The 20440-nt window shown below is 39.2% G+C and overlaps 1 protein-coding gene across 2 annotated transcripts; it reads right to left on the bottom strand.

Annotated features, from left to right (window-relative positions):
- Positions 1-913: 913 nt before the first annotated feature.
- CROT (carnitine O-octanoyltransferase) lies at positions 914-20203 on the bottom strand. Of its 2 annotated transcripts, none has more exons than XM_054273726.1 (17): positions 20141-20203; positions 19306-19514; positions 13233-13357; positions 11998-12179; positions 11687-11811; positions 11001-11109; positions 9455-9548; positions 9237-9362; positions 8711-8812; positions 7998-8081; positions 7791-7898; positions 7415-7545; positions 5980-6103; positions 4020-4098; positions 3155-3248; positions 2861-2980; positions 914-1810 (listed from the first exon to the last, which is right to left on the bottom strand). In XM_054273726.1, exons 2-17 carry the CDS (start codon positions 19418-19420, stop codon positions 1690-1692), a joined length of 1839 nt encoding a protein of 612 aa, XP_054129701.1. In that variant the 5' UTR covers positions 19421-19514; positions 20141-20203; the 3' UTR covers positions 914-1689. The 2 variants fall into 2 exon arrangements, with proteins under 2 accessions (XP_054129701.1, XP_054129702.1); XM_054273727.1 differs by lacking the exon at positions 20141-20203 and adding an exon at positions 20091-20113.
- Positions 20204-20440: the final 237 nt, after the last annotated feature.

The raw sequence follows: 20440 nt of genomic DNA, 5'->3' as shown, positions 1-20440 counted from the left end.
CTGAAAAAGTTGTCCTTTTTCTGTATTTCTGCCAGGATTTCTATGTTCCCAGAAATTCTCAGAAAGGCAGGAGTAGGTGTATGAAAAATAAATGCAAATAAATGCAAAATTACACCCTTCATCAGATTTCAGGCTGTTTTGAATGAATGTTCAAAGCAAACTGTCTTTATCAAAATTGCAACCAAGTTCACTAACCCAACTGAGGGGTCAAAGGTTATAACTATCAGAGAGAACTTATTAAAATAAAGAATAAAAATAATCATACACAGCTTGATCCAAAATCCTAATCTATCTCACAGAAATCACAGCATCATAAAGACACAGGCTTCAATGCCCATGAGATTTCAGAAGGTCATTTACCTCTGAGAAAGAGGCTGGGCTATTTTAAGTATTGCAGAACAGCAATGGATTCTTTCTCTACGTGAGTTTCAGAAAATCTCAAACTATTAAACACTGAATGGTTGTCACATGTAAATTGAGACAAGATGTACAGGTAGGTCAGTAAAGGCAAGGAAAACAAAGGCTGAAATGAGGAGACCATTTTTTGAGGCAAAAAATGTACACAGTGTAACACACCCCGGACTGCAGAGAAGTGTCAGGCATTGAGGGAGGAAATCAAAAGGGGAAGTGTTCTTGCTACTGTGGACAAAATATGTGCAACAGAGCTGCCAGAGGGCAAAGAGACTGGTTCCATGTTAGCTGAAAATTTCTGTAAAATAAATAATAGTATTTGATCTCTCTGAAACTTTAAGAGCTAGAGAAAAAACAATGGGTACTTTAGAATCTCTGTTCCAAATTCATCTGTCACCAAGATCATCTTTCTCTCACAATGTTGCTACACGATGTTAAACAGTCCAGCCATAAATTAATTAAGACAAGGTTGATTTTTGGAAAATTTTATTTCTATAACAGGAAAATACAAAGTTGCTCAGAGAAATCAAGTATTAAAATCCTGAGAACCGTATCAAACTGTATTCAGTGCTTACTTTTATTGTGCATTATTAGTGTAAAGCAGCAGATATTCACAGTTCACTAGAGAATGAAAACTGAAAAATCTGAAACTCATGCTGCTTTCTGTCTTTATTGAGTGATTCTTTTCCAAAATACTTCAAACTGTAGTGCTCTCATACTATAAACGTAGTGGGAACATCCCCATTCATGGATACAACATTTATTTGGTATAATCCTGATAGCAAAAGATGAAAGGTAACTTATAAAATACCACATAACCTGATGGAGGCATTCTGTTTCATTAACCACTCTGAATAGGAAGCATAATCACAAAAGGTTATAGTGTGGTTACTTTTAAGTACACAGTTAAGTGCTCAACTGGCATAAACTCTATCAGTAGACTACAAACTATTCTACACGTGACTATTAAGGTCATAAATACAAGTGTCCCATCAATTTTCCACTACAACATCCCATCCCTAACTATGTTTGCATTGTTGTGGCATATTTTAATATTGCATAGTTCTAAACAGATAAGGTACTACTGCTTGCATTGCTGTTGCAAATGGCTACATTATTCTTAAATGGGTACTGTTACCACAGGTAATCTCACAAAAATAAACATGTCATACAGATCATTAAATGTCTTGAATTTAACAGTACTCTTGAGTAGCATTTTGTTTTAAAGTACTACATACAACTTGTGAGCTTGCAAAGCCTCTTGCATAATTATCAAGCTTACAGCTGAGCTGTAAGTGTTAGCTGCAGCACATCATGGAAGCACTGGAACAGAGTTCTGCACAGCACTTCTGCATCAGTCTCTGGACAGGATTTCCAAGAAGAGCAGGTAGTAATGATCCTAGCAATATAGAAAACAGTGAGGTCACTGTGCTTAAATTGTCAAGGTCTAGGATAAAGTTAAACAAATTCTCCTGAAATGTGGAATTATTGACATAAATCTGAAGTAAAAATTGTCACACAAACATATTGTCTCAAAACCAAGAGAGGACTCAGATCCTTAGTGCCTTCAGTAAGCAATAATGTTGACAGATCGTGAAATCAGACACTTTGATTTAAATACCTGTTACTACATACACAGTGACACAACTTTTCTGCTTATATTTGAAAATGCTGTGAATTATATTTCTTCTTTTTCTGCAATTAGTTTAAGGTTCTAGGTACTTCTTTTCTATTTATCTAATAAAAGGTATATCTTGATCTAGTTCTATTTATTTAAAGAGAGCCATAGATCAAAGTATTAATGGCTTGTATTCTCAAACTGATCTGAATGGGCACACAACCCCTGCCTAGCTTTATGAAGAAGTAATTTGAATTACACCTAAACTAGCAATTTATCTCTACACATTCTAACCAAATTAGTTTTATATTTCATAAAAAAGGAGTAATTTTTGTCCATAAAACCAGTTAAGCCAGAGTTTGATCTTTTCAAATAGTATGATTTTGGAGAAGTGAAGCCAAACGTTTTAGCCCCTCAAGATGTGTGTCACTGCCAAGAACGATGGGCAGTATGCTCACCTGTCCTCTTATCTGATCTAGCTCAGCCAAAAAACACCTTCACATGTTACAAAATGATCCTAAAATGACTGTCTATTTTAAAGTTAACCTATTTTAAAGTCCTTTTGTTGCTCCCTTCTTTCACCTTACCTACTCTTTATTTCTGCTTATTGTCAGTATCTTGGTACTATCTGCCCTCCACCACTCGTTCTTCCTCACACGTGGGCTTTCCCAGAATGCCAATGCCTCTATTCTCATGTACCTCACTTCTCAATCTCTTCTGACACATTCAGCTGTATTTCTTCAGTATTTTCCTTTCCTCATTCTAGCTGTTAGCTGCCTTTTCCTCTGTGACAAATGCAGAGCCATATTAAAAATGAAATTATATCCTTACCTGTCATCTCTAATTGAATAAAAAAAGCCATAGCCATGTTGTACCATAGGGACTGCAGATCCACTAAACCTAGTGTAGCCAGTCAGACTAGTTGAAAGGACAAAATTCCCACCTCCTCCACTGTGAAACAACACAAAATAAAAGCAGCACTGTTGAAAGTCATTTAAAACTAAGTGCATTTTACAAACAGTTATTTTGTTGCAGAGATCAAGACATCAGCACACACAAGGCCAGTGTAGCAAAGGCCTTGGTATCAAGGGATACAACTTGCCATGGGACAAGAATATGAATTACCTGGCTGTGAAGGCCTTATCCCCATACAGGTCTGGCACTGGCAGTCCTTGCTCCTGTGCTATCAGCAGGAGACCCAGAAGATGACGATCAAAGCCTGTCAAATAAATGCAAATACTGAATCATTAACAGCAGCACTACCAGTCTTTCTGCTTCTTCTAGTCTGGATAGCTGGGAGCTCAAATAGCTGAAGGACAGATAAACAACATCATCTTATTGTAGCATCCAAAAACATTCCCCACATTTGATCAAAGAGGTCTTCAGCAACTTCAACTTGCAGCACTGAGCTCAAAAGCAAAGGACTTCAGTAACAGAGACGCAGCACAGTCCCTGTGGAAAACAAAACCCAAGAAAACTCCCACTACAGTCAAGGGGGAAGAGCTCCTCACAGTGGAAGCAGCCCATGGGCAATTATGCCAACACAGTGGAAAGGCTTTCAGGGCCACGACTGCTCTGAATTGTGATAACACACCAAGGAGGCTGGAGAGAGTATGAAGTTCATCAGGTTCATTTCTCAGCTACTCCTCCTCATTCCCAGAATAGTGTACAGCACTAACACAGCTGGGTTAGAATCTCACCCTAATCTCTCCTTTTTCACTTTTCAGCCAAGCACATGGAGGGTACTCCAAAGTAATGATTAGCTGGGCAGAAAAACTGAAGAAATATTCCAAGTGAACATATTTTTGGGGTACAAGGATGGGTGCAAGGAGCAGGTTTTAGTTCTTCTCCCCAAAACTGAAGTATAAAATATTAAGCGGTAGTTTTTATTCAGGTTGAAAATAAGGAGATAAAGAAAATGTAGTAGCACACAATGGTATTCCCTTTTTACCCACATGAAAAAGACCAAAAAATTTTGATCCCAGAGTACCTCTTCCATTTTCACATTCTTTCCTCAGTTTATTGTGCTTTGCAAATGCCTTATGCATCAGTTGTAGCCGTTGATAATTCTGTAAAGTAGGGCAGGATTCAAATAAAAAAAAAAAAAAGAAAAAGAAAAATCAGTCCAAATGAGTAACACATCAGCAATCACAGACCAGCAGGTTTTCCCCTTTCATAGTTCCTAACAATTTTAGATAGAAGAAAATGGATGAACTTGAAAGGTACATAAGAAACTCTCTCAAACCGTTTCTCCCAAAACCAAATTCCCTTTTCAGGAAAACGTGCTCCTTTGTTTTCAGTATCTCTGCTCTCTTACTCAGATCACTTTTGAACTGAACAATATTCTTAACCTCATGCTCTTTCCCAAATAATCTGAAACAATGGAAAGGAAGCAGTGTGAACTAGAGTGATCAAACCCAAAAACCTTCTACAATTCCATTTTTTCAGAAGGACAGTAGCTCCTATTAGGTGCATTCCCAGATTTTCTCTGCTCATTGCCAATTCTGCCCAAGATTACGGTTTTTCCAAGTTTATATTAAAACTCATATATGAAAGTCAGAGACAAAACAAATAACATGGTTTTTGTAAAGGAAGCCTTGAGAAACAATCCAAGATCTTGACTTCCAAGACCTTAGATTGTGATAGCTCTTTGATTTCTTAAGAAGGACTATTTATCCTTTTATTCATCACACAAGAGGCTGCAGCAGAGAATGTGAAACAAGGACAGAAGCCACTCAAGTTAGATAAAAATCAAGCTATCAAGCTGACAAGGGGCAAGAGAAAATTAAAGGCAAAACAATTATTTCAAAGCATCTGACTTTAAGGTAATAAAAATTACATAAACACAGACTTTTAAGCACGTTCATTTCAATACTATTGAACAGGGCTTTCTAAGCTCCAGGAGTTAGTATTAAAAAAAGTATTTAAAAAAATAGTATTAAGTATAAAGAAACCAAACAAAACAACAATAGGGAACTATCTGGAGTTGCTATTACTACAAAGAAAAAAAAAAGGCTACAGTTAGTGCACACAGAAAGTTACACACTAGAAGTAGTAGCACCCACAGAAGCCTGCTAATTGGTTAGAAGGTAACTGAGGAGCAGGGAAATAATAGAAATCCATATTTGGAATAGGAAAGCAGATTTGGAAGATGGCCAGAAAAGTGAGTTTTAAAACTGCTGTACATGACAAAAGAAGCCATTGAAGACTAGGAAAATGTGATCTTTAAGGCCAAAATTATTAATCACACATGCTTCTGACAGCTGTCTTCCTCTATGTTTTTTAGATGCATTAATAATATAGAACCTTTGATTTTTCTAAAGATGTGTTGTACTTTGTCAAAAACCTTCTCCTTGCTTAATTTCTCAGGCTCTGAGAAATGAACAGTGAGGGCAACAGAAAGAGCTTTAGTACAGCTCTTGCTTGGCAAGCAAGGCATGTCCTGCTTTGCCAGCCAAGCACCAGAGGGTAGCTGCTGGGAAAAGAAAAGGTCTCTGGCTCAGCTACTCAGAGACAAACTCTGGAACACACCCCTGTTACCACTAGGACAGAAACACCCTTCAATCTTGCTCTCAGATGCAACTATTAGATAAACATTTCCTGATTTCACTTGAAAATTAAAACAACAGAACAACTGCACAGCACAATACTTTGGCTCGAACTCAGGAACTTTTTGGAGTGTGAAATTAATCAGTGTGAATGTAATTTGAGACAGTTACATTCTTGAAACCAAAAGGTAAATAGGACATAAAACCAAGCAAGCCCAGACATGACAGCACATCTCAGTCACAATGACCAGAATCAGAGTTCAAGCAACCTAACATTTAAAACTTATCTCCCTGGAAAGGCCCCAGCTCCCATCAATGAGACAACACAAAAAAGAGCTTGAGGTGGTTCAGATGACAGGGCTTCTAAATACAGAGTAATTAAAGTAGGATTTCAGTATTTACACTCTCAGAAGGATCCAGCATGGACTTGCACCATTCCACTGCTTCCACAGTACATGATCTTATAGTCTCTGTGCGGCCGTGATAGAATCGCCGGGTCATGGCAGTTTCGTAACAGCAGCCCGGACTAAGAACAAAAGTTAGGGAAGAGTGTCTCATTAACTTAACAAAATTATTTGCTGTCTCAAGGGCTAAAGAAACCCTGCAAAAGATCTTGCACATCAATCTCGGTTACAAGCACCAGAAACCCACTAATTTTCTTTAAGTTATGTTTCTGAAAGAGCCACAAAGCAACTCTTATGTGCTTTTATGGGACAGATGACTGAATAAAGCACCAGTACTTTACTCATACCTTGAAAAGACTGCATTGCCATGGATATTTTCTGCAGACTAAAGATCTACTAGCCTCTAGCCAAAACAGCTGACATTACACAAGCTTCAGTTTCACCGTGTACTTCCACCTACACCATCTAAACCCTCATAAATTAAGAGACACATTTGAAATAAACAGTGTGTTCCAAAACATTTAGAGGCAAAGGTCAAAACCTTCTCTGCTGCATACTGACAGCCATACAGCTTTTACATGGAGCAACTCCAGCTCTACTACAGATCTACCACTTAATATACAACCTACATGAAATATACTTGCATGTTTACAACAGACCAAGGCTATTTTAGTCAGATAATTAATGTCCTGATGTTCAGCAAACCAACCTTTGTCATGATGAGCTACATCTCACCAGTGACAAAACATCACACTCCTATGATGAAACCCTCCTCCTTCTGAAGAAAGCAATACTCTGCTGGTCAGTAATGACTTACATAAGCCATAATGAGTGCTAGTTATCAAACAGAAATTTGGGAATAACACCAATAGCAAGAAGAATGACACCTTTTAATCAATAATACAAAATTAAATGTCACATCCAAAAATGCAGAGGCAGCACTTGAAGAGTCACTACTATCTTCATCTCTATTATTCTGCCCAAACCTTCACACCCAATATTGCTGAAGAAAGTGAGACACTGAAGTTTGTGAGGCCTTTTACAGGCTTAGAAGACAAAATATTTTACTGGTGGCTGTCACATGCTACAGACAAAACTCTCTTCTACATTTGAGCAACTATTTGACATTAGAGAATCCTGAGCCACTTCATGCATTTCATGTTGGCCCAAGTGTTTCCTTTGTACAGCCCAAGTTCAAGTTTTCACAGACTGTGTTCTACCACCCACTCCATAATTTGTGTAAGTACTATCCCTATGGGCACAAGTACACAAGATTTCTGAAGCAAGTATGGCTCTATGCAACTGTTACTGTAAAACTCCCTAAGTTACTCATTCTTACATCCCCATGGCAAATTACATACTGGCATTGCAAAGTCACTGCACACCCCTTCTCAAGAAACTAGTTTTTTATTCCTGAGCTGGTATTTTCTTACCGTCCATGGCATTTGTAATAAGCAAGTTGAAGGGCAAGCTGCACAAATGTATCAGGATGAAGTTTCCTCCTTCTAATCAATGCTTTGCCAAAGGATGTGAAGGCATAGGACACCAGCTGCAAGTCAGATACCTGTCATACCAAAGGAGGAAAAACAACAGAAGTCAAGAAATATCACAACTTGGTCCACTGTAAATAAAACACACTCAACATAAATCACTATGTAACAAATTTAACCATGGTGTTAAATTCATCAGTTAATCAGGAACATATTCATTACTGTTCTCCAGCATGAAAAAAGACCAATTAAAACCATGTAAATAGAATGAAAAAAAATAGTATCAGTAACAACTGAGAGAACCAGGAGAAAATTTCACCTTCTTGTAATACAATTCTTTAGTATGTCCGATTTCATTCATAATTTTTGAATCCACTGTGAATACAAGTTCCTCTGGTCTTGGAATATCTCTCACATTATCTGATCCCTGAGAAGATGAAGACAGAAAGATGCAAAACCAGAAAATGTTATCCATAAGAAAAGACATGTTAACTGATAAGCTTGAAAGTTTATAAAAGATAGATACCTTCCATTTTCCCTCATTTTCAACAATCTTCTTATCAGCATAAGCTAACATGGTAATTAAAGCCATGGCATCAAAAGGAGAATGCTAGAATCAGATAAGAGAAGATATTACATTTCTTTGCATAACAAAAAGAAGATCAAACTCTTCTGCTTTTTTCCCTATCCTGCTCTTTTTGCTGCTGACCAACAGCTTTACTGTGCAGTGTTGGACTTGTTTTATAGTTCTGCAATAAATACAGAAGTATTTTAAGTCCACCCACCATTTTAACTGCTCTGCAGCTGAACAGGGAGGTACAATGTACTACTGCCATGAAAAGGCAGATTTAAGGAAAAATAGAAGCCCTTCTGGCCATGCAATGAGTTTAAAATAACATAGTTTAAAAAACACAGCTGTTCAAATGGATACATCAAACAAAGAGTTAATTTAAAGCCTTCTTGTGTGTTGTATTTTTTTCCTTTGGAACATGTCATTAAATACTTGCAGAAATAAGATTATGACTTCAGATCCTGCTGTTAATTCAAGTATGGTGTAATAGTAAACACCATGAGAAAGCGAAGAACATGAGAAAGCAGACTGCTTTTGGAAACTTACCAGACCAGGTGCAGGGTAAACAAGGCTATACTGAAGAATGACACATTAACACCTAAAATAATACTCTGAAGGGGAAAATTCAGTAAATAAATACTCAGAAGATGGAAAAAAATTTAACTTACATCACAGAATGCACTACAGGTTCCATTGGAAAAGAATATGCAGTTGTAGGATTTATCTCCCCAGCGCACAGTCGGATCACCTGCTAGCCCCAGCCTTGTAAGCTAAAGCAGAAGAAACATACTGTGAAGTCTAAAAAACACCAAGAACACTGCCAGTCTTTGTAAGCTAAACCTAGTCTACATTAAAATGGCAAGACCTCCCTGACAGATGACATTTTCATCCAGTTCAAGATGAAACACAATTATAGGGCCAAGTTATTAATTAGAAGGTTGATAAAAAGTTAATGACCCTGACGGATAGAAGACTAAAATGTTATGAAGGTAGATTTCAGCCATTCTCACTTTCAATGGCCTAACAATTAAAACTATTTAAGTTTTCCTATAGATCAAAAAAGCATGGAATTTTTTCATATTTATCTGCTTCATTTTTACTGTTCTGAAAGAGCAAGAGGTGCTACTTCTGCACATAAACAGGAGAATTTTTAATGTAAAGATTATCAGATATGAATCAAAAATTCTTAGCTACCTCAGTGTAGTCCTCAGGAGTTGCATGAGGACTATAATCATCAAGGCCAACCACAAACAAACTTCTCTGAATTTTCTCCAGAAGAGTTAAGTTCTTTGGATCAAGATGAATCAAGTATTCCCGTAGCTAGAAGGCATAAAAAGACAAAGCTAAGCGAAATAATGTTTTTCCAGTGATCACAATGCTTTTCCCAGGAAGCAGCTGCTAAGTATTCCTACCTCTGCCCATTTGGTCCTTTCATTGCTTGTTAGGGCTGCCAGTCCTGGCCCATCTGGTTCACTGTAGCATCTCTCCTGTATATACCTAAGTTGCCTTTAAGAAGATTTCAAAAACTGAAGTCAACAACAGCTGGAGAGAAGGTAAAAGTCACCTTGTGTCTCTGTCTCTTTTTTGCAAAGCTGGAATTTTGGTTCAACATTCACAAGCCAGTGTGACTTTTCAGGAAGCATGAATCAGCTCCCCTAGATTCCAAGGACAATTGAAGACCTGCTCAGGTTTCAGTCACTCAGCACCTACAAGCCCAGTACAAACACACATAGACAATCATAGTGCTAAAGCATTATTACATGCTTAATTTAAAACTAGATTTAAGACTTCAACAGTGCAGGCTGAGAGCAGCAGACATCTGCCATACTGCAGCTTTACAGCTTCTACAGCAGCTAACCTTCCCCTCAAGATAAACCTTCAAGCAGAACACTTGCTGCAGTACATCCTGAATGGAGATTCTGAACTATGCAAGAGCAATTCTTTTCCTACCTCTTCCTTTAGAAGAACAACTATGAGAGGGGTAAATCTTAGTTTGAAAATTCAGTTTTCCATGTGCTGTTCTCCATGTTAAAGAAACTCCATAAATTACAGGCACTTAATCTGACTTGTTCTTTTTTCTAGCACTCTTGCCTATTAAATATCACTACTGATCACTAGTTACATAGTATCAAAAATGTAAAGACACCAATGATGACCTTACAAAAATAAAGCCAAACAGAAAGGGCCCCCTGAAACCAAACCCAACCTGCCCTTCCTATAGACAATAGATTCAGAGGATTTTGTCTGTATTCCAAGTGTTCATTTCTTTGTTACTGGCTTGACTTAACAGGTACAACTACAAAAATTAGAAATGCATATGTTAAAATATTAGGTATTAATCTACCAGACTATTTTTAAAAAGTGATTTTTAGTTTCTCTAATTAGGTTTGTCTTGCCTGAGGAATTTGGCCATCCACTTTTTTGGCAATTTTCATTATAAGCCTTCTGTTGTGCACTATAAGCAGCACTTTGACAATTGCATTAAGTTATTCCCTGGCAAAATTAACAACCCTTTTTTAGTAAGGAGATGCATATAGATACCAAATCAGTCACAAGAGACTTATGCTGAGACTATGTCTGTATCTAACAGGAGAGTGCAACATATGACAGTGCTTCAACTTTGATAATGATTAAGTTGCAATGTGGCTTGTACCTGGAAGGAATGATGACAGCTGTAATCCTACTAATTCCATGTAAAGAAACCATAAAAAGTGGTATTTCCTACTGAAGTATCTTTTTTCAGCCCTTTTTTATGATGCTCTACAGATATATTATAATAGTATATAGAAAGAAATTGCCATCCATTGAAGGATTTGCTTAAATCTGAACCTTTCAGCTAAAGGGGAAGCTGTAGCCTCTCTTACACCTAAATCTTTGAGGTCAAGGGAATAGAAAAAAAATCCTCTTTTGTATATAGCTTAAATAAGACAGTTCATTTAAAATAAGCATTTAGAAAACCTGAAAATCTCTGGAGGAGTCAGCATACTGCCTTCATGCATAGCATCAAATGCAAATACTCGACCTCGACACAGGACTATCAAGTGAGATGGACATTCACCTTCGGCCTCTGAAATGAAAAACAGGAATAAATTAAAATCCAACCTTGGGGATAAAGTGACAGATATAGAAAAAACGAAGCAAGTCCTACAGACTATTTTTTATTCAATTCTGCAAACTTGAAGACATTTGAAAACCAACAGAAGTCACACATAACTTTCACTGTTAGAAACTGCTTCAAGTAATTGTCATTATCTAGCAGCAAATTTCATTTATTTGTGTCTCTTGTAGGCAGGAACTCCCTCTGCTGAAATAAGTGTTCCTTGCTGAATCCACACATACTTATAACACAGAATTTGTCTTTCATCAATTCTTAATGCTGGCATGTTTATTACAGGCATCAGGCTGGTTATACACAAATTTGAAGCAGAGCTCTCTTTTACTCCAATTTGATAAGGACTAAATATTGGACCAAAAAGGGCATTTGTAGATGAGACACCTTCTTTTCTTCATAATACGAACACTCTACAACCAGTAGCTGATTCAGTGCTCAGGAAAGCAAGAATTTTATGGTTAAACTGACCACTCCTTTAGCATATTAATAAAAATAATTTGCTTGCATTAATCCCGAATTTTCATTTGTTTACCAGTTTTAAAATAATTGCTGAGAGAGTCTCTGGTAAGCCCAGGAATTTTGCAAGTGCAGAAGAGCATTCGAAACTGGTTCATGTCCAGAACAGTATTTCCAGATCTCTCTATGGCAACCTTCTCTCTGTAGTAACAAACACAGCAACATTAAGCAAGAGAAATTAAAATGATGGAATTAAATCAAGGTAAGACAAACCTGGCTATTACAGCAAAGAATGCATGCCAATGGACATGAATACACACATGCAATTGAGGGATGCAGAGGGATATATCAGTATTTAGGATCAGGCATTTTTTCTCAAAGTCTTACGCTCGTAGCAGATCCCAGTACTTCAGGGTGTGCCATATATTTATACATGCTCTGTCTATCTGAGTGCCCTCCTTGGGTGGCCAGTAGTGCTCAATATAGGGACCAGGGCCTCCCATATTGCAGAGGATTTGTGTTGAGATGCGAAGATCAAGATAAGCCACATTCAGCCACCAGTCCTCCAGCTGAAATGAAAAATCCTTAACATCAGAACTTATTGTTATTCATTAATTCTTTAATAATTACATGACTGTTCAACTGTCTGCTTTTTACTTTTTTTATTTTATACTATGAATAGTAGGTCCTATATAACACAAGGCAGGACAGTGGTTCAAAACTAACTGATTAAGATAAAGACACATTTAGCTCTTCTGCTTTCAAGCTTGAAATAAAACTCAATGCTGCTTAAGAATATTAAACTGTAAATTATGGTATTTCTTCCCTGATATTCATAATCTTAGACTCTTGCAGACTTCAGTTGTGGCTGCTGTGAATATCCCAGACTACTCCATGAAGAATAGAAGGAAACTAGACTTGTGTTGAGAAGGGATCTGAGAGAGACAGTTCATAATGCACATTTTCTGCCACCATCTGAAAATCCTCACTCTGGAGTGTGTCCTGTTAGGATTTAAAAAGCCCTTGTGAATTCCACTTGGTAATGACCTTCCTTCTATCTCTTTCTCTGTTAAAAGACAACTTTAAAATGCTACCACATAGTTTCTTTCTGGGAAGAAAAAGAAAGAAACCAACTCTGAATTCCAGGGTTGGTTTTGTTGGGGTTTTGTGGTTTTGGTTTATTTGGTGGGGTATTTTTGTGGTGTTTTTTCTTCTTCCTTTTTCTTTTTTTTTTTTTTTTTTTTTGTTTGTTTGTTTGTTTGGGGTTTTTTGGGTGGGTTTTTAGTTTGGTTTGTTGTTGTTTTTTCCCATGGTGGAGAGAGAAGGGACAGATGTCATAGAAGGAGAGACTGACAGATAAAGCATCCAAAATCTGGTAAATAATTTTAAATTTCAGTTAGTGAGCTCTCTTAACCCCTCAGCTTTGAAAAAAAAAAAAAGACATATGTAAGTGAATATGAATGAGTTCATATCTACAGGTCAAGTGCAAGATGTAAGGAAGATCTGAAGATTTTAAAAAGTGAAATGATTCTTTGAGTTACATCCTGAATAACCAACTTTCCACAAGCTGAATTAAGATTTCTTACACTGAATTAGGATTTCTCACATATGTAAATACGCACCCAGTTCCTTCTCATTTTAGCTCTTTCCAGTAATTTCTGATGCAACTCTTTTCCAATGCCATTTTCAAATTTTTTAACTATATCCTCAGTTCTTTGATATTCTTCTTGATTAAGGAATGGCTTCACTGTAAAAAGAATATGGTTTTATTTTAAAGACAACTGAATACTAAGATTTATTCCAAGATTCAGATATTCACAGGCAAGGGAGTGAATGAGAATTAATTTTTCTAAAACAAGTATTTGAAGGGAAAACCTTTTAAACATCTCTCAAAAGTCTGTAAATACAGAGTATTTAGTATGTTTAGTAAAAGTATGTTCTAATAAAACATAAATACATACTTTTAAATAAATACAGATGATAGCAGACTGAAGTAATTGCTGAAAACCTAAAATACCTAACAGATAACTAAATCAAATATATTTACATCTGTAAATACTATGGAGTTCTTCCAAGGAATTAAATTTACAGGAACTTTGTAAATTAACATATTGAGCACACATGTCTGCCACCATACTGCACCAACTACAAGCTACTTGTCTGTATTTTCAAGTCCTTTCATGGTCTACAAGCCACTTGCCCATCAATTCTCATTCACTGTCCCTGTGTTATATACACCTTTGATTGATAGCAAATGCAGTTACTGGTAGACAGTTTTTCTGTTTTTAAATCCTTTTGGATTCCTCTCAGATCATGTACATTATAGGCTGAAGTCCTCCATAAAAATCTGCAAAACTAGTCATTATTTTAATCTAAACACTCCTTAAAGACTTTTTACCATGAAATCTCTGGTCAGTAATGGGCACCGCTGATGTCATTTTCCATACAGGCACATCTCATCTTCTTCCTATACTCACCTGGTGCATAATGTATTTTCTCTTTTAGTCATACTTAGATTGTGAAGTCAGTGGGAAACAGAATGAAGGGTTGTGTGGGAGGTGTGTTTCTGGTGATTCAATGCCTACACATTGAGGCCCAAGTAATATTTGAGGCCGCTGGACACTATCATTAGTTAATTTCTTGTTTGCCTTGCTACTGGTAAGCCTGTAATTGACTTATAGCTGCTAAGAAACAAAGAAAGATACACAATTATGAAAATTTAAACAAGTATCTGCATCATCTCTCATCTATCTTTTGCTTTTGCAAGCAACAGGCAAGTTTCAGCAGGGCAAGGTCCCAAACACTTAGTTAATGTAAGTATTAAACCGTAACTCCATCTTGCTGCAATCACACCTGCTTGCCTGCAACCACTGGTTTTCTCTTCTTCATAAACCTAGAGATCATCTTGTCCAACACTGCATCTCTGTAGGGTCAGTTGCAGCAAGTTGCTTAGGACTGGGTGGGGTTTTAAGTATCTCCAAGGATGAACACTCTACAATTGCCTGTTCACTGCTTGACCACTGCTGCAATAAGTGGTCTTATGTTTAAAAGGAATTTCTTATGTTTAAAAGGAATTTCTTGTATTTCAGTTTGTGCCCATCACCTCTTATTCTGTCACTGGATACCTCTATGATGTCTGGCTCCATCTTATTTACTCCACCACAACAAGTAATCACACATATTGCAAAGATCTGAACAATCCTAGCTTTCTCTGTCTCTTCCCATATGTCAGATAATCCAAGCCTTTAATGACTGTCACAGCCCCTCTCTGGCCTCACTTCAGTATGTTCCTATCTTGCTTGTAAGGACAGACCAGAAACAAACACAGAACTGCAGATGTGTCCTCCCCAACACTGAACCAAGGGAAAAGATCACTTCTCTGTACCTGCTGGCAATGTTCCTTCTACATAGAGACCCCAGAGATCTCTGACATGCCTTGCTGCCAGGCCACATGCTAGTTCATGCTCAACTTCTCACGCTCACCAGACCGCAGGGGCTCTTCTGCATTCAGGCACTACGTCCCAGCTTGTGCTGCTGTGGGAAGTTATTCTCTCCTGGGTGAATGACTTGGCATTTCCCTGTGTTTGTTGAGCTTCATGAGGCTCCTGTTAGTCTGTTCCTCCAGCCAATCAAGCTCACTCTGATGGCAGAACAACCATCTGGTGCATTAGCTACTTCTTCCAGCTTTGGAAGCTCCCAAACTCAGTACAGTGTGTCCCATCACCACCAATGACTGTATTAAGAATTACTGGACCCCTGGTGTACATCATCAAGAGACTGGCCTACAGCTGGCATTTGTGCTGCTGACCACAGACCTTTGAGCCCAGCAGATGATACAGTTTCCAGCCCATCTGTCTGTCCTGCACCTAGTCCACACTTTACCAGTTCCTCTATGAAGATTTTTAAAAAAATCTTTTGATATGCCAAAAAGCCTTACTAAAGGCAGTATAAACAATATCCACTCTTTTTCCTTTATCCAGCAAGACAGTCACCATAAAAAAATTGTCATAAAAAGCTACCATGTTGGTCAAGCAAAATTTCCTCTTCAGAAACCCATGCTGCCCATTCCCAATCGCCTTCTTGTACTTCATAAGCACAGAAATGGTTTTCATGATTATTTGCCAGGGATTCCCAGGAATTAAAGTAAGATTAATCAGTTTTGTCCCTCCTGAGGACAACAGTAACATCTGCTTTCTTTCTTTCCTCAGAAACCTTCACCAGTAATCATGACCATTCAAAGATTATCAGAAGTGGCCTTTCAAACACAAAGAACCAGCTCCCTCAGCGCTCATGGGCACATCTCAACAGGACCCACATAGTTTTTCATGTACAATCTCTTCAGTGCTGGTCCTCTTCAATCAAGGATAAGTCATCCTCACTCCTCTTCAAAATAATTCCATTTTAATCCTAATTTTATAAGGCATTTCAGTATTTTGCTCTACCTGCCCCAAAGTGAAAGATAAGGATCCATTTTCAGATACATCCTGGTCTCCTTATGGTATTCCACAACAATAATGCAAGTCCTAGTGATATTTTTTCTATTGCACTGGACAATCATGGAGAGTGAGGGCCAAATACTACCTACAAATCTGGTTTTAAGCACATTCTGACAACCTCAGGCAGCAAGACAGAACATCTACTATCAAGTATTACCATACAATGCTTGTGTTTAAATTGCATTGGAACCTCCAAAAAATTCCAATACAACACCATCACAACTGGAAAGGTACCAGCATTCCCCTTACACCTCCACCACAGATGATCAGCTATGGACATTCACATAGTGCCTACACATCTAGATGCAGCTTGAATTGCACACCATCAGTTGTGAACACAAATGAAAAAAGAAATAACAGCAACAGAGCCATTCACCTTTACCCTTTTGCAGATTACAGTTTTCACCCTGAAGCTGAAAGCCTCCCCTGACTGAGGGCAGTCCAACACTCAGGCTACCCAGAAAATGACCTTATTATCACATACTATTGAAAGAGAGGATTATGACTTTATAACCTGTTATTCAGGTTATAAAAGTCACTGCAGAGCAATATTCAATAAAAAATGAAAACCAAGCAAAATTATTTGGTTCTGGTCTCAATTCATGGAATTATTTAGGCTGAAAAAGATCTGCCATTAATTTATTTGAACCTTAAAGGGGTGACTAAGATTGCAAGGGGACTAGAATGCACACTGAGAAGAGGCTGAGAACTGTTTGTTGAGCTTATGAAGAGAATGCAAAGGGAAGACCTGGCTGCCCTCTTCAACTGAATGGAAAGTCCTGGTGAGGATAAAGCAAAGTTCCTTTCAGAGATGGAAAGAATTAGGATAAGAGAAAATGGAATAAAGGTGGAATACAGAAAATTTCTTCACATGGAAAATGTGAAGTTTAGGTGGTTTTTTGGTCATGGCTGATTTTCTTGATTTGTTGTTTTTCTTTCCTCTCCCACAATCATCAGGTGATCAAACACCGGAACAGGTTACAATGAAACAGAGTCTCCACCCTTGTAAGTAAACAAAACCAGGCTAAGCAGGGCCTGGGCAACATGTAGTTGGACCAGCTTTGAGCAGAAATTTGGTCCAGAGGAACTCTTCCCAATCTACATGACTCACAGAGTTTCTTTCCATTTAAAAACTATTCAATCAGATGTAGAAGCAGCACTGTTAAGGAGCAGAACTCGGCCTCCTTCTCACCAGAGTCCAGTGAAACTTCTCTTGCATTTCTTCAGCCCACAGATCTTGTCTTTCTTTCTGATCAGGGGATCAGCTCTGCCCATGAACAAGAAGTATCCCATGAAAGACACCTTCAGTTGCACAGTTAAGGAATCTCCTGGGAAGGTGGAAGTTTGAGCTTTCATACTTTCATGTTGAGTCTATTTTTCTGAATCTCATCCACTGGGCTGGAATGCTCAGTAACACAGCAATAGACACCTTCTCTGCTCAAGGCTTACTTTCAAAACAGGGTTACTCCTTAAGAGGCAGCAACTGTAAAGCCTTAAATAAGGTATATTCTGACGCATACTTTGTCCAGCTTTTCTGACACATACTTTGTCCAGGTTTTCTAGTTAGCTGGCTCTAAACAGGGAAGTGCTTTACCAGCAGGAGCCCTGACTAATGACAATGGCCCAGAGTCCTCCTCCAACCAAGGAAAGAAAGCTTCCCAGGACTAATTTAAAGCCTCTATGAAGAATCATTTGGAGGTTCTGAATTGTTCTACTGAAGCATCTCCTTTCCTCCACTCACATTTACAGACTAAAATGACAAGCTTAAGCAATGAAATTCACAGAGCTATGTCTAGACCTGTGCCCTGCACCCTTTCATTTCAATATATTTGCACAAGGGAAGACTGGCAAATGCTGGGCTAACTTTTCTGCACCACCAGTGAGACTAAAGAAGAGCAACAGTGATCAAATTTATAGAATGATTTTGCACATGGAACAGTAAGCAGCAACTAACTTCAGCATGAAAAATAAAGTGACATGTGATAAGATTATTTATGAAACCAGATCAGAATCAGAAAACAAGGGCAAACAAATTCACTGTCAGCTCTTCTCACTCCATGAGAGAGTTATTTATTAACCTGGAGAGACAGATGGGTTTACAAAACTAAACATCAATTTTGTTATTGCGGGTATCACTCTTGCAGCACAAGCTTAGTTAATCTGCATTACAGCAAAAAGACAGTGCATTATTTTAGACACACATACACACACAACACTTTTGCTCAAAACCTACCACTTCAATATTCTGCATTAAAAAACAATTATGTAAAGAACACCAAAAAAGGCCATTTCCAGTACTCAGAAATAAATAGGAACTCAAGAGTAAGCTTCAGGAATTTTATTTTGGGAAAGGGAAAATATGGTGTAGTATGCTTCTGCTAAGGAGAGAACTCCAAGTCTTACTTTGTTAGCAATTGTGTAATACCTACAAGATGGTAAGATACAAAGTAGATGTTCCAGAAAAAACTCCATGTCTCAGAGTTCTGAAAATTATTGAAGAAATAGAGAAAAATAATCTAAAGGTACTTCACAATGCATTTTTGCCATTCTCAATACATAATAAAGAATTAACCAGTCATTTGTTCTTTATACACAAAAATATATACATGTGCATGGATGTTGTTTTCAAAACTTCTCTGTGATGTTCTTTAGGTTAGTCAACATGTCAAGGCAAAAAGTATCCAAGCTAAATTATGTGAAAATGCTCACCACTGCTTTTGCCTATGACTGCGTAGTTAATAAGTGTTCTTTCTCACCAATATTAAGTATGAAAAGTTTTAAATAACTGTTCTTTTAAAAAGATCCTGATTTAAGACAGTTATAAACAAGCAGTTATGCAAACCAAAATTTTTAAGTGAAGTATCTTTCACCAGACCAGCTTTTTTTTTTTGAGAAAGAAAAAAAAAAGTGAAAAAAATCCACTCTCAAACCAAAAATTAACCAAGTGCCAAATTCCCTTGAAGAAAGGTAATTAGGGATAAATAAGAAACTTTTACTCAAGTTTCTCTGGGCACTGCATTTCCAGTTTTGAGTCTGAAAGAGATCCTTTGGCACACTAAGTCTGTCTGTATCCCACGCCCCAATTACAGTGGGTGTCTGCAAACACTTAGCTGTGTCTAGAAACACTTAGCAAACATCTTCAGATCAGCCTGCTTACAACAGCACATGACACGCTACCATTACAACATTAAGTCATTACCTGCATCGAGATATTTACTCAAAGATTCATCAAGAGGAGGTACTGGCAGGGAAGGCAGAGAGTCTTGGTACTGAAACGTTCGCTCCTCTGAGGATTCAAGCAGTTGCTTTTCCATGTTGCAGATCTGCAGTACAACCCACCAGGCTATTCACGAAGCCCACGTTCGATGACGAATCTCCCCACACTGTTCTCTCCTTCGCTCCGGCCTCCTGCCATTTAAACGAAAAAAGACAGATATCAGGAAAGGTTTCTCGACAAAGCACGGACCGAGGGTTTCTTGCCGGCTTGCAGCCACAAGAGGCACACACACAGCAGGGGGGAACGATGATTAGGCTGCTCTTGATGCTTCTCCCCAGCATGTCGCGATTAACCAGCTCGGAGACCGTCGCTTTCTCTCCCGGGGAGCAGCCAGTCAGCCCAGGGACTGACACTAGAGGATTTCTGGGGAAGGGGAATCATCCCCAGCCCGGCTGACAAGGGCACCCTCCTCGCCCGCCCGCAGACCCTTCCCAAAGTCCCCGCCCGAGCCCCGGCCGTGCCCCGGCCCAAGCGCTCCCCGAACCGGGCTGGGCCGGGCCGAGCCGAGCTGAGCCAAGCCGGGCCGGGCCGGGCGCGAGGCCCGCGACACCACAGCAGAGTTTACAGCGGCTCAGGGCCCACATCGAGGAAAGCTCGGGAGAGCCCCAGGCCTCCCGAGGATGGGGCCTGGGTGTAAGGACACAGCCGAGCCGAGCCGAGCCGAGCCGAGCCGAGCCGAGCCGAGCCCCCCACTCTGCCCCGCGCACCCCCGAGAAACGAAGCCGGCGAGCACCACCGATCCCGGATCCCTGCCCACCTCCCCGGCCGCCGCCTTCGCTTCTGTCCCACTTCCCAGCGGCTCCGGAAGCCGCGCGGGGCGGGGCGGCCGCGGAGGCGGGAGGGGAGCGGCCTCGCCGTCCCGGGCGCTCCGGGGGCCGGCGGCGGAGTTAAAAGGGCAGCGTGAAGTGGGACGGAGGTGCTGACGCCCTCGGGGGCAGACGGGTTCGGCAGAGAGACCCGGGCTAATCGGAGGGCTGGGCGGCCGCCACTGTGTGAAGCTTTATAAGGGCAAGTGCCGGTCTGCGCCTGAGAGGGTAACTCTGGACGTACGTACAGA

This window comes from Melozone crissalis, unplaced genomic scaffold, assembly GCF_028551555.1.
Source record: "Melozone crissalis strain CALT ecotype California unplaced genomic scaffold, PUWL_Pcris_2 ptg000016l_1, whole genome shotgun sequence".
NCBI lineage: Eukaryota > Metazoa > Chordata > Aves > Passeriformes > Passerellidae > Melozone > Melozone crissalis.
Note: the sequence above shows the minus strand (reverse complement) of the source record. Positions and strands in the feature narration are given on the sequence as shown.

Excerpts from the sequence above, each read along its gene's own strand:
- CROT (XM_054273726.1), bottom strand. The coding sequence starts at position 19,420 with ATGGAAAAGCAACTGCTTGAATCCTCAGAGGAGCGAACGTTTCAGTAC. Across the intron at positions 11,110-11,686 it reads CAGCAATTATTTTAAAACTG|AGGCCGAAGGTGAATGTCCA; the intron begins GTAAACAAATGA and ends TTTTCATTTCAG. Across the intron at positions 7,546-7,790 it reads AAGAATTGTATTACAAGAAG|GTATCTGACTTGCAGCTGGT; the intron begins GTGAAATTTTCT and ends TTGGTATGACAG.